General features: G+C 38.1%; 1 protein-coding gene across 1 annotated transcript; it reads right to left on the bottom strand.

Annotated features, from left to right (window-relative positions):
- Positions 1-385: 385 nt before the first annotated feature.
- On the bottom strand, positions 386-1,388 carry LOC149176181 (ethylene-responsive transcription factor ERF037-like). The gene has a single exon (XM_089423046.1). It carries the CDS (start codon positions 1,327-1,329, stop codon positions 742-744), a length of 588 nt encoding a protein of 195 aa, XP_089279172.1. The 5' UTR covers positions 1,330-1,388; the 3' UTR covers positions 386-741.
- Between the last annotated feature and the right edge of the window lie 12,715 nt (positions 1,389-14,103).

The following is a 14,103-nucleotide window of genomic DNA, read 5'->3' as shown; positions in this document are numbered from 1 at the left end:
TACAATCCATTATTATATTAATTCTTAAAGAATCATATTACCGTCACACCGGAGAAAATCAATATAAAGCATTTCCGGCTTTTTACTTTCCTTTAATAATTATTAAAAAGATACCATGTTAAATTTATAAAACATAATTTTTATTATTAAAAAATATCACATATTAAATTTATAAATTGATTCACCATTTTAAAAAACCCTTAAAATATTAAAATTAGAAATTTAAATAACTTAAATATACAATTTCCAAGCTTGCTCCGGGGAAACCGAAAATGTTGAAATTTTAAAATTCTCATTCTGAAAATATTGTGGAAAAAGATCTGAATATTAACAAAGTGAACAACCATTGATATTTTGAGCTTGCCTCGCCTTTAACGGAGGGTCTACAAATTTTGTTTGTTATTTTTTTTCTGCAAGTATACGGCCAGTATTTCAGAGTCTATGGACGTGAAGCTTGGATAGCTGTCATCCTACACGTAACAATAGTCAGGCCAAACGTTTTGACTACGACAGGAAGAGGTCCCACTTTCCAACTGAGGGAAACTTCTATTTTCAACTATATAGAAAAGTAAATATGTTTTGACATGCAAGGCAAATAATGGCCGTATGTCAGAGCGCATTGACCGTATGTCAAAGCGCATTTACTTTTCATAGAGTTGAAAATAGGAGTTTCCCCAACTTAGTACAGGTGATCCACGTGAATCTGAAAAGACATATTGTATGCTTCATTGTCTGACAAACTCAAACGTCCTGGAAATTCCAGAGATCTGTCCACATGTACCTCTCCTCCTCCTGCTCCGCCGAAGTGGGAAGGACCTCCGACGCCGACATCTCATCAGTGGACGCGAATAGTTCCAAATTTGGAATCCCGATGCCGTCAGATCCCGCCAGCGTCGACCACCACAGCGCCAAGTCCTGCCTCTCCTCACATATCTGAAAGTTGTCTCCGGCCAACTCCATTTCCGAAACCGAAGACGACTGCGAGGGGGACCCTACGAAAGAGGCCAAACTCGAAGGGGCCTGGCCCAAGGCATATTCGGCGGCGGCATGCTGAATTTGCTCAGGGGAAAGGGGAGACACAGTCGGAATGTCGGGCACCGAAAAGTTGAATTCGGCATTGCGCCCTCTGAGAAAATACACTGCGGCGTCGTAAGCGCGGGCAGCCTGCTCGGGGGTTGTGTATGAGCCGAGCCATATCTTCTTTCTGGATCTCGGCATCCGGATTTCAGATACCCACCTCCCCCATTTTCGCAGTCGGATTCCCTTAAATTGGCGAGAACCGCGATCTTCGTGTGATAGAGCAATGGCATGATCAGGCAAAAACTCCATATTTGGCAATATTGCAGAAACTCTGAAGCGAAATTAGTGATATTTCACGGCGGCAGTTAGTGAAGTGAACCCATGAAATGCATAGGCCGGGGGGTGAGGGAATTACAGACATGGATGCGTAGATATATAGGAGATGTCAGAGGAGTGGAAAAGCTGGAAGCGCGTATAGTGGTTGTTCTTTCAGGCGATGAGAGGAAGATGTCAGAGGAGAAGTGAGATGGAGTGTGCTTTAAACGAGTAATTCAAAGGAAGACTGCCTTTTGGATATTGAGAAAGCCGAAGAGATGTATTTGTAAACGAGTAATTCAAGGAAAGAATGGCTTTTGGATATTGAAAGAGCGAAAGAGATGTATTCGTCTATTCATTACCGGTGGGGCATTAAAACCCGGTCTTTTCGTAAGGTATGGCTTTTCCTTTTTATGTTTGGGAGGGGAGGATGGGATAGCAGTGGGGTACGTAGTTGCAAGTTTTTTGAGGGGAACTTTCTCTTGTCCCACTTTGCCTTTCTACACGGTATACAATACCGCTATGATACTTCCTGAGACGCTGTCTTACTTTGTCAATGTACAGTAATTTTCAGAGCAAGGCTGCAGCCTTTGTTATTTTTTATATTTGAAACGTATTAATAAGTTTTAAATTTTTGAATGAGACATGCATATTCCTTATAAAAGTAATCATAGATGGTACAAAATAGCATCCAAATCATATTCCTAATCTCTTTTAATCTTTTTCCAATCATTTCATATATATTTTTATTTATTTTTAAATTACATAAGGTACCAAATAAGATTCATTCAAATCATATTCCTGGTCCATTTTTATCTTCTTCCAATCATTTCAAATATTTGTTTATTTATTTTTAAATAACTTAAGTTACAAAATGAAATTCAAATCTTATTCCTGGTGCTAGGTTATAAAATGAAATTCAAATCTGAAACTAAAACTTCATCCTTTACCTCACCAAAATCAAATCAATTGATGATATTTGTAAATAATTTTACTTATGTATTTAACAAGAGATGAGAAGACCCGACGATAGGGTGATCACAGGTGTTACGTGCGAGGCCATCAAGGCCTACTTTCCTCTATGCAGGTATGTACTTTCCTCTATGCAGGTATTAACTCCCCCTCATGCATCGTCTCTACATTCATTCCCTCTGCGATGATCTCCTTCACGTAATTTGTGGTTAAATTCGGACCCTGACAAGCAATCCGCTTCAGTTTGGCAATCTGGGCAATGCATTTGGGTTGGATGGAAAGTGAAGGTGTTCGGGTCTAGGTCTATGGCACCTCACTGGGGTTTCGACCTTGTGTGAGGAGTGTAAACAAAAATTGCATTTTTCAAGTGTGGTTTGGGATATGTCACCTGGTCTACCCTTGGGATCCAGGCACCTGGACAGTCGCGGTTTGGTATAGTTTCCACGCCTTCGTTGGCTATATGCCCTCTTCGCACCTGCGATAGCTTCTGGTTCCACTCCCATTCGTGAGGGCTCTTTCTGGTCTTCACAAGTGTGTGGGTATCATTCTGGTTGCTAGTAAATTATGTTATTGGCTTGGGTCTCCTCTCTAGTCTAAAGTCAACAATATATCCTCTTCTATAATTGGGGTGGCGTTCTTTATTTGTGTCAATATTTGGGGTTGTATGCAGGGGTTGCTCCACTTTGCTCTCTGGTCTGGGTGAATTCTTTCGCGTCTCGCCCCTCTGGTTGTGGTGTTGATTTGGTGGTTCATATTCGTTCAAGATAGTGGTTTCGTGGTATTGGGAAGTGTTGTGTTTTTTGCAGGTTAAAAAAAGGACTCTCTGTGCACTCTCCCTGTAGCTGGTTGTCAACCACTGTCACTTTCAGCATGCCCCGCCAACGAGGTCATCCTCACCGTGGGAGGGGCCAACATGCCCAAGTTGGGTGTTTCGAGCCAGGTCACAATTCATCCTCTACCAACTCGGTCAGCTAGGAAAAGAGCACGCTGAGGCTATCTCTCTAGCTAGTTTGCCAAACAACCTTGTGGCGCCCGCTTCCATGGAATCCATTATAAAGAAGTTGCATCACATGCAACTTGACATTGACATTCTTAGGGACCATAGGTATGAATACCATAATGAGATAGTGACCTATCTTACTGATATCCAATATAGTCAAAATGGGTTTTTGGGGCATTTGGACAACCTCTGACGTAATCATCACTGCACAAATGACCACCTTCGCAACGTAGAAGCGCATGTGGAACACATTGACTTCCATATTTATGATCGTGTTGGTTACTTTGTAGCTCCGCCTGTGATTCTCCCCCGTCCCCCTCCTTTATATGTAGTTTTCATTTCAGGTCTCTTTTTTCGTTACTCTTACTATGCTAAGGCCACAATGTGCTCCAGAAATAATGCATTCAATTTGTCTTCCCTGGTATTATGTAGCCCCCAATCTTAAAAAGTATGGTCGAAATGAGAGAGTGGGGACTGCTGAGATCATTTTTGTACGCTATGTTATTTTGAAAATCTACTGAAATCCATTTTGAACGACAAAAAAAGAAAGAAAGATGAGAAGACAAGCAAGTAGTGGTTGTTGTCGTCCCAACAAAATTTCAAGGAACACCATCTCATATCAACAACCACAAGTAATGTAAATGTTTTTAATTGTTTTCTATTATTCAATTATCAAGATAACATACTTTCATTTTTGTTACAAGAGTATAGGATAATTTTAAAGGTTAAAGGTTATAGTGGGACCACATCATCTCATGCCAATAACCACATGTAATGCAAATGTTTTTAATTGTTTCTATTCTTCAATTATGAAGATAACATCCCTTCATTTATATTAAATCAGCACTAGTAGTGTTACAAAATATTTTTTCACGCCTCCTGCACTTCCCTATGACATACCATGAAGTGCCCGAAACATGATCATTGTACAGTATACCCATCCATGTATACAATTCAGATCGCTCCTTGAACTTTGCTTGGAAAATCTCTCGAGGGAGCTTTCCTTGAAGAAATAGCTCTTGAAACCCTAAAATGAGGGTCATCGCCTTTATGAAGCTCAAAACTGAGATGATTGCCTGTTGCACCGTGTTAAGCCAGCGATGACATCGCTTTGTTCCCTCTCATATTCGTGATGGTCTCAAAAAGGAAGTTTTCCCAAAGAGGATGAGAAGCTTCGTGATCTAGAAGCTTCCAGAGCGGCGAGTTCAAGGTGGTTTCGCATAGATGAGGTCGAATCATTTTAATTTGACCTCTTGGTCTCATCCCTATGAGCTACCTCCTTGAGATGTGGGCCTAATCCTATCTTTGGAGAAGTCCTAACTCCCTCTCCCATCCTATAAATTCCTCCTCTCCCATTCTCAAATGGTTGATCTATGTCCATTTTCACCCCTATGTTGAGCTTGCGCTTAGAGGCTATTCATTAGATTGGAGAATGAGTGTTAGGATAGTTTATTGGCTTGGACTTGGATTACCACTCATGGAGGGCCTTTCAACATCAAGGTTATGGTTGTAAGATTCCCTTTATTCTTTAAATAACAATACAATTGCTGGTTCATCTTCCCAAAATATATATGTTCATGTATGTATTGGCTTGGCATTCCTTGATTAGCTAAGTAGGTTATTATTGGGTTTGTTGTTGGTTTTGACATGCTTTGTTGTCTCTTGATCACTTGTGCAGGTACATAAGCACTGAAAAAAGAAGGAACAAGTTCGTGACGCAAGCGGCTAAAGGATCTCAAGAAAGGAAATCGAAATACTATCAGAGCAAGGTAGACCATCTCTCTTGTTCTACTTTTCAATTATAATCTAGGAAGATATCTAGTTGATTGTCACTTCAATTGCTAGACCCACTAATTAGGCTAGAGGGATTGTCTCTATCTGCAGAGAGGATTGACCTTGTCAAAAAAATGGCGACCCCACTTGGGAACCTATGACCCTTTGCTTCCCTTTCTTCACCTTGCCTTTTGACGAGTTTGATCAACCATTCATTTTTGAACTTCATTGATTGTCTGGAGTCAGTGTCACTTTCTGCTGGATGTTTGAAGGTTGTTAATTTGAACTGTTCTTGAAAATTTTGAGTTTCTTTTTTGTTTTCCTTTACCATCGTGGGTCTGACCCTGACAATCGCAATGATATTGCAGGTTTTCTAGTTACAGTAGCGATGATTGCTACTTTCCTTCTGACAGGTACGATGATTGTAGAAAATTAAGAAATTTAGGGTTTCCTTTCTTATTTTCAGTTCTATTTTCCTTCTCCCTATGATCTATCAGTATATTCTTCATTAACTCTGTCATTGTCTTATTGCAATTGTCTTTTAACATTGGTTTCAGTGCGCTTGAAGTTTGATTAGCCTTTTAGGGTTCTAGGTCTTCTAGGTCAACCTTCGTCCACTGGTCGATCTTCCCATCAGCTATCAGAGATCCATTGCATGTGTTAAAAAGTCTTTGTGTGTTCAAACATACTTCGCAAATCACTTTTTGGTTCTTGTGCTTTAAGTTGTTTTCATTAGTGGATATTGTGAAAGTTACTTAAGCTTCATTTGATGAACTATAAATTACAAATCGATTGTCTCATTGGAATCAAAAGGAAGTGTTTGCTTTGAAGTTTTTGTGTTTCAAAGTAAAAGTGAAAGTGCTATTCTTTTCATAGTTTTCGAAGCATTTTGAGTTCCATTCAAATCATTGATGAGAAATATATTTTCATATTTGTTGGCTTTCATGCATTCTCTTTTACTTTGCACTAGATTACATTAGTTGCATTTTGAAAAAGAGAAAAAATCATCATTATATCTTAAGGAAATTTTTCTTTAAGATTTGTTTTGGCATTGCATTTGCTTATCATATGAAAGATTAGATTTCATATTTTGCATTTAGCATTTGAATATTGTCATGGATGCACTTTTGCATTTGGTTTGATGCATGATTTGAGTGATCTTCTTCCCTACATAGATAGCTTTCATCGAATTGAAGGATTTCATTTCATCATCTAGTTTGCATTTTAGGAACAGGTAACATCGTTAAGGCCTTGAAATTGAGACATAATTACAAGATCAAATTTAAAATCTATCAATTAACCTAAGGATAATTTGAAACATTAACGATCATATCTAGTTGTCTAGGTTATAGACTTGTTCCGGCGTCTTTAAAACTTAGCAGTTGTCATTTGCTTCAGCACTAAACATAGCACAGGCTTGTGCTCCCCGTACTGTCGCATATATAAAGGGATACGCCCCTAGGTTGCAAACCTTTATCCGCAAGAAGTCGAATCTGCCACCCTGTAAACGTGATACACCGAACACAACATTTGAGGAGATTTCCTGCATGTATGTCAAGTCCTTGGTAAATTTATTTGTTGAGGTGTATATTGCAGTTCATGGTTACTTGTACTCCTTTTACATAGATTCACCTGAGCCGTCGTTTGATCCTTTCTGACTCTTTAAATTTTAAAAGATCATCGAGCACCTTGTCCTTTCAAGCTCGCAAAACTATTGAAAGCAACTAGAGTCACCTTTTCGCCCTTTTCTCAACTCTTAAACGATGAAAGGCAATGTTTTTGTTTCTAAAATATAATTGCCCACGATAAACATGTTGACGCCAAGAAGTTGCTTCTTAGACCAAATTGAGTAATTTCCTGTTAATTTCAAGATTGTTAAAGCCCTAAACAATCTTTTTCCTTTCCTTTTTTGTTGTTGAGAGGAAGTCATCGTGGCTGAACCATTAAGTCCATCTCGTAGTTCTCCTTCGTTGTCTAATACTGAAGGGTCCTCCCAAGCACTTCATCTGGAACTTCCTCATTCGCTTGAGGATCAAGGTTTTGAACTTGGAATTGTTCTGAGTATTCAACATTTTTCTTCTCATTCGCCTCCATCTGATTCCTAGTCACCTCAAGAAGCTAATTCGAATTCCTCTGATAATCCTATTCAGACCCCCGAGAGTTCACAGACTCCTGAAAGTCCACAAAGGTTGGTTGTCTATTCACCGAACCCATTGTTTGATCATGTTGTGATATCTCCTCAACATCCTTATAGTCTGTACGATCGGCTTGGTATTCCTTTGGAGTTATCTCCTCGTACATCTGAGGTTCCTCGTTACCAGTTGTTTCCATCTATGGAGTCAGAAGGCGAGATCCCAGTCTCTTCCCCGAGTCATCAAAAGTTTCCTCTACCCATACTCCTCACGTAGATGATGAGCAGGGATATGAGTTCCCACTAGAAGGATTTCCTTATACAAGAAGAGTCTCTTCTCTCTCTTATCCTGAGACTAGTGAACCCATGTTGTTGCATGGCTATACAACTTTAGCTCAGTTAGTTTCGGGCACTCCTAGTCCCTCACCGTTGTATCAAAACCCCATTTTGTCTTCCAATGCTATGCCTACATTAGGTTCGTTGATCCTGAACATGACCTATCAAATCACTGTACAAACTGTAGTCACTTCAAGTCTGTTTCAACCTACCATTCTGTCTCAACCTATTTCATCATTTCAACCAACTCTTCCTATTCAACTGACTGTCTTAGGTTAGGTCTCGATAAGTTCTTCTATCCCTCCATCGAGTGGACAGATTGTTCCATCGCCTGGGGGGCAAGATCCGAATATTCCTCTTATGTTAAGCGAAACCAATGTGAGTGGATTACAAACTCACATGTTTGGAATGAATCCACCTTTTTATGGTGTTATTCCTAACCGTGCTGGTCTGTCCGGGTCACGTAACATCCAATATCAGCAGCCGTATATGTTTCAAGTCACATTCCAACAGGCTTATGTCCCATATGGTTCGCAAGACTTGGTTAATCCGCCTTACATTCCTTAAGCTAGACCATATGTTCAGCTTGCTGAATCCACTATTCCTGGTGGATATGGCCGGGTCCAATTCGGGAACTATCAATACCCTCAGGGTATAATCCTAGGAACTATCATACTACCCTTGCAGCAACAAGGACAACCTTTGCAAAAGCAAGGGCAACCTTCGTAGCAGCAAGGGAAATCTTTGCTACTATAAGGGCAAGCGTTATAGCAGCAAGGGAAACTACTGCATCAATAGGGGCAACCTTTTCCGCAGTTGCAACAACCTTTACAGTCTCAGACTCAGTTTATTCATAAGTCTTCTCAACCTTTTTCCTCGCAAGGCCAACCTTTGCAGCAGCAAGGTCAACCTTTACAGCAGCAAAGCCAGCCTTTGCAGCAACAAGGTCAGCCTTGGCAGCAACAAGCTTTGTATGTGTATCAACAAGGTTAGCTATATAGGGTGAGAAATAAAGAGAAGAAGGATATAGGAAGGAGACATATAGGTTGCGGGGCATGAGAGATGGGAGAAGGGAGAGAGAGTGAGAGACAGACAGACAGACAGACAAAGAAATAGGGAAAGCGGGAGAGAGACAGAAAGAGGGAGGCATAAGGAGAGAGAGGAGGGAGAGGTATCGGGTGAGAAAGAGATATAAATGGAGGGAGAGAAAGAGAGAGATATAGGGGTGGATAAGGATAGGGGGCAGAGAGAGGGAACTTAGAGAGAGAGAGAGAGAGAGAGAGAGAGAGAGAGAGAGAGAGGGGGGAGAGAGGGGGGGAACTTAGAGAGAGAAATAAAGATAAGGATAGGGGAAGAGACGGAGAATCGAGAGAGAGAGAGAGAGATTGGGGAAGGGAGAGAGGGGGAAGAGAGAGAGAGATGTGGGGATGAGAGAGAGGGAGTAATAATTATAGATAAAGATAAAGGAAGGGATGGGGAAGGGGGAGAGAGGAGAAAAATATAGGGAGAGTGATAAGAGAGAAGGGGATTCATGGAAATAAAGATAGCGAGTGGGAGTTTAGGAGGGAGAGAGAGGGGGGGTGGACTTAGCAAATGAGAGAGAGAGAGGGTGGAAGGAAGAGAGAGAAAGGGAGAGAGATGGGAGAAGGAAGAGAGAGACAGGAGGAGGAGGCTATAGGGAAGGGGGGAAAGAGATATAAAGATGGAGACATAGGGAGAGAGATAGATAAAGAGAGGGATAGGGTAAGGGGGAGAGAGCATCCAAGGGGAGAGAGGAGGGAAATATGCGGAAAGTGAGAGAGAAAGGGATAGGGACAAAGAGGGAGGGAGTGGATGGGCTAGGGAGAGAGCATAGGGGGGCTTAGTAAAGGGGAGAGAGAGCTTGATATAAGAGAAAAACATAATGACAAAGAGAGGAATTGATAAGTAGAGAGAAGGATGAAAAGAGAGGTAGAGTGAGAGGGGGGAAGAAGGGATTGATAGAGAGAGAAGGAAGGTCGAAAAATAATGTGTGCATGTTCTATAATATGTGCATGTTAATCTGACACATGCGTTATTAATGTGTATGTTTGTTATTAACAAGCATGTATTATTAATTTCAAAAATATTTGGCAAAGACACATTTTTCAATTATGCCATGGATGAGGTTGCTACTTTGGTTTTTAGGCTCTTAATTTGGTTTCCATAAATAAAAAACACACCATTTTTACAACTTTTATAATTTTCAACCATAATTATCTATATGTTATAGATGTTCATTACTAATAAAGCTGAACAAATTCGTATTAATGTGTCTTATATATAATTTTAAATTAATTATTATTTTTATTTAATGTTTTTAGACATATGTAAAATTTATAAAAAGACATTGGTATTTTATTTCTGGTATAACTTTGAATTAATTGATTTATTTCAAAATTGGAAAAAAACTTGTAATGCACTAACATAGATGAGACCTGCATATTTAAAAAATATGAATATGTTATGGCCACATTTTAAAGTTTATGGCGTTTCTTTATTTTAAAAATATTATATAAAATCAACATTAAAAATAATGATGTACTAGATTTATCTGTAATATATAATTTTACACATTTGTTTAAAAAAAACTCATTATATATATCAAACTCTGCTTTACACAGATAAACATTATATTCTAGAAAAAAAAATAACATATCAATCTTCAAAAGAACATTTTTTTGTTTTAATTCTATCATGAAAAGCAAAGGCCGTGGAGTGTGGGGAAGCTAACGACATGGATGCAAAGATATATGAGCAGTCAGCGGATTGAAAATTCTGGAAGCAGTGTTCTTTGAAACGAGAGGAAGATGTCATAATTGGCGGTTTGGGGAGGCTGGGATACCACTGGGTTTCCTACTTCCCTGTTTTTCTGGTTTTGGGGGAACTTTCCCTTGTCCCGCTTTACCTTTCTTTACACCGCGGACAGTTTCGCTGTCATTGTTACCCGGACGCTGTCAGGTCATTATGCTATCACATGACCTGATTGGATGAACTTTTTATTTTCGTAAAAGATATATAAAATTATTTTGAAATTTTTTAATTTTATTTTCAATAATCCGTATATAAATGGTGAGTTATAATGATTTATTGAGCTTTAGTATCGGGAAAAGTGAAAATGGAAGTCGTTTAAAGTATAATATTTTAGGGTAAAAAAAAAAATTAATATTAGCTTTGAGGTTTAGTTTTCAATTGGTTGTTAGAGCACTTTTGCTATTAAGAAGTCAAGGGTTCAATTTTCTTAACATTTTAGGGGTTAGGCTTTGTGGTTGAACCAGCAGAAAGGGATCTTTACCCGTGGATTTGAAGGGATCTCTTCTGGTGGATGGTACAAATATTATGTGGAAATAGCAATAGTAGTCACTAAAAAGATGTATAAATATTATGATTTCATAAATAAGATTTCATTTAAACAAACGAAAATACAACTAGCACAATTTTCCTTAAAGACGCAAAGATACATCGAAGGAATTGAACATGCCTATGATGTTACTGCAAAAATGTTGCAGCAAAGGAAAGATAACAACCTAAAGGGTGGAGGATGGAGGGGAGGAAATGTGTTCATGCTTGCAATAGTCTCACACTTGTGCCTATGCCTATGTTGCTCAAACCACACACAAAAAATATAATTGCACAGAAGAAATGACTAAAGTCAATGTGTAAAGAGCATCTTTCAGTCCAATGACCTTCAGATTAGAGGATATTCTACAATCAACATAAAGAAGGGGATTTGTTTTAGAATTTTAGGTATCTCTTTTTAAAAAAATTAACTTAGTTTGGAGCCATTAATTCGAGTTTTAAATTTAAATTTAAATTTTGCCTCACAAAAATATGTTGGAATTGCAAATTTATGTGGTGTAGTTTACACAATCCAAGTGTCCAAGTGTCCATTTATGCATTCAAAAATACAGTTTTAAATGAAAAGTTACACATGGTATATGCATATATAGCGCTAGTATATATCCATTTTGAAGAGGATTAAATCTCTTGAGGTGCATATTGTTTTTCAACTTTTTCACTCTAAAAGAGGTCCCATAGGCTATCTTTAGCCTTGTGGACGTAAAATTTTTCTTTCTTTCTTTCTCATATTTCCCAGAAGTAAAGTAATTATTGTTGCCTTTGCACAACTTGTGCGGGTCCCACAATAAAGAGTGACCATGTAAGTTAACCATAGTTAAGAAGTCTTTATATCAAGGATGCTCATTCCTAAACAAAAAATACCTAATAATGTCTTAGGTTGAACACTATTTAAGGTGGGACTTTATCATAATTAGTTAAAGCAATTTTGTGTGGGAGTTATGTTAAGAAACCCAAAGCCGGAATTTCTATAGGAACTTGGCCAAAAATTTAGATGTTTTCTGTTATATAAAAAAATTGGTTACGTTATTGTGATGTCCCCAGAAAATTGTAATTATTTTGTTTACTATCGTAAAACAAAAACTGGATATTATTGTTATTATTATTTGAGTTATGTATTTAAATTTGATAATTATGAATGAAACAAATATGGAGTGTTAACAAATCTTGTCAAGAAGCTTGGATAGGTAGTTATCTAACCCTAATTACTTCCCTGATTATGAATTCTCGAACAAGGGATCAAGAGGGTAATTTTTGAGTACCTGAGAGAACCAAGAGGAGAGAGGGAGAGAATGTTTGTTGTGCTGAAAGGTCAAACGGATGGAAGCTAAGTCTGGTGATGACCAGATAGCTGTGGACACTGTGACTGAAGTCTTGCAAGAAGACATCTGTCTTGTGAGCAAAGCTCGGGGGGAGGCTTGGACCTGAAGGCAAGTCTCATGGTTGGGAGGATAGAATCTGTTGAATTATAATTGTGACTTCAATAGTTGACTGTCATGAAACATTGTTACATGTAAATATAACCAATTGTTGTAATTATTTTAGTTATAAGACTGTGTATTCTTGAAATTTGTCAAATATATAAATTTTAGTTATAAGACTATATAGTAAATGTCAAAGAATGGAAGAATTAGTAATTCTTGAATTCTGTTAAATATGTAAATGATAGACACTAGCATGGACTGGGATTTACACACATCGTTGTATTTACATAAAAGAAAAAACAAGGATTAAACCCTGTGGTATTGTAGCAAGAAGTCAACCTAGAAATTGAACGAAAAAAGGTAACATAGGAAATTAGAACGAAAGGTCTTTTTAGTTAAATTTTACTTAGAAGAAAGAACTAGTAAAATAGTAGTACCCTAGAAGGGAACGCATACAGTTGAACAAGAAGCAAATATAAGTAACTGTTCTAAATTAGAGAGTAATTGCATTAACCAGGAAAAGTAAACATTTGGACCGAGCCCCGTATCCTAAAACTTTGAAAGCATCAAAGACAACTTAAATGAACAAGCATAACATTAAAGAACCCCTTATAGAGTTGCGGTAGCTCACTGCTCAAGAAGCGAAATTCCAGAAAGTTGTAAGGAAATTATAGAATTGAAACCATAATACGCTAAGAATGGAATATTGAACTCTTAGGGTCGGAAACGCTCCTACAGAACCTGAGCAAGAACTAAACCCAGGACCTTAACTCTATAGAGTTGAATTTATATTGCAAGTGTAAACTCGTAGAGACCTCATAAGTTAAATCAAAAGATGATTTATGAATGAGAATATAAGCTAAAGACAAGAATTAAGCTAAGACTTCGGTAACTTCTTGCGTGTTGTTAAAATGAAATTCGACGAAGATTGAAAATACAGAGACAGTAACAGAACTAACATTTGATCCATGGAAAGCTTGAATAAATACATTAGCTGTTCGAAAAATTAAATACCCAATATCTGAGCCAATATAATTTCAATCAAAAGATGGAACGACCGAATGGTAAAAAAGTATGAAACTTCATATTAAAAGGTTTGTAGAACTCCGTGGCATTTAAACCAATGACACATTCGGATAGGGTCGTTGGAAATAATACTGAGAGGGGCTGAATCGATATTAGCAAATTAATAACTTTTTCATTTCCATAATCGGATTTGTATATGCTACTTTAGTGAAGGGATCTCGTGTGTGCACGCAAATGTTCTTAAAGCAACCAATGTATATCCAGTGAATTTATGATTTAGTTAATTCATCATATGTTGATCTTTAATCAGTCCATCAGTGCTTTACTAAATATTAAACAGTAACCATGTGCAGTAATAACAGAATAAATCATCACACATAAGCAACACACATGAACACCAATATTTAAGGTGGAAAACCAATGTGGGTGAAAACCACCTGCTGTTGTCGTCTCTGTCTTCTTTTAATAATAAGAAAATTTGTTTACAACATTGTACTGATGCAGACTCATACCAGTACGTAGGCTTCTACCTGTAGAAGGTTACAATCTTCTCTCATTCTCCAACTTCTTTTGGAAGGAAGCTACAACCCCCTGGCTCTTGTACTAGCTGATATGTTTACTAGTACGAAGGCGCCGACCTACAGAAAGCTATGACCTTCTTTATTCCTGGTACACAACAATACACATGAAGGCCTCGTTTCATCCAATTTTCATACTGGACCCATCAACAA

Source organism: Pinus tabuliformis, chromosome 4_1 (assembly GCF_031772625.1).
Source record: "Pinus tabuliformis cultivar Carrire ecotype Pingquan chromosome 4_1, CPIR1, whole genome shotgun sequence".
NCBI lineage: Eukaryota > Viridiplantae > Streptophyta > Pinopsida > Pinales > Pinaceae > Pinus > Pinus tabuliformis.
Note: the sequence above shows the minus strand (reverse complement) of the source record. Positions and strands in the feature narration are given on the sequence as shown.

Excerpts from the sequence above, each read along its gene's own strand:
- LOC149176181 (XM_089423046.1), bottom strand. The coding sequence starts at position 1,329 with ATGGAGTTTTTGCCTGATCATGCCATTGCTCTATCACACGAAGATCGC.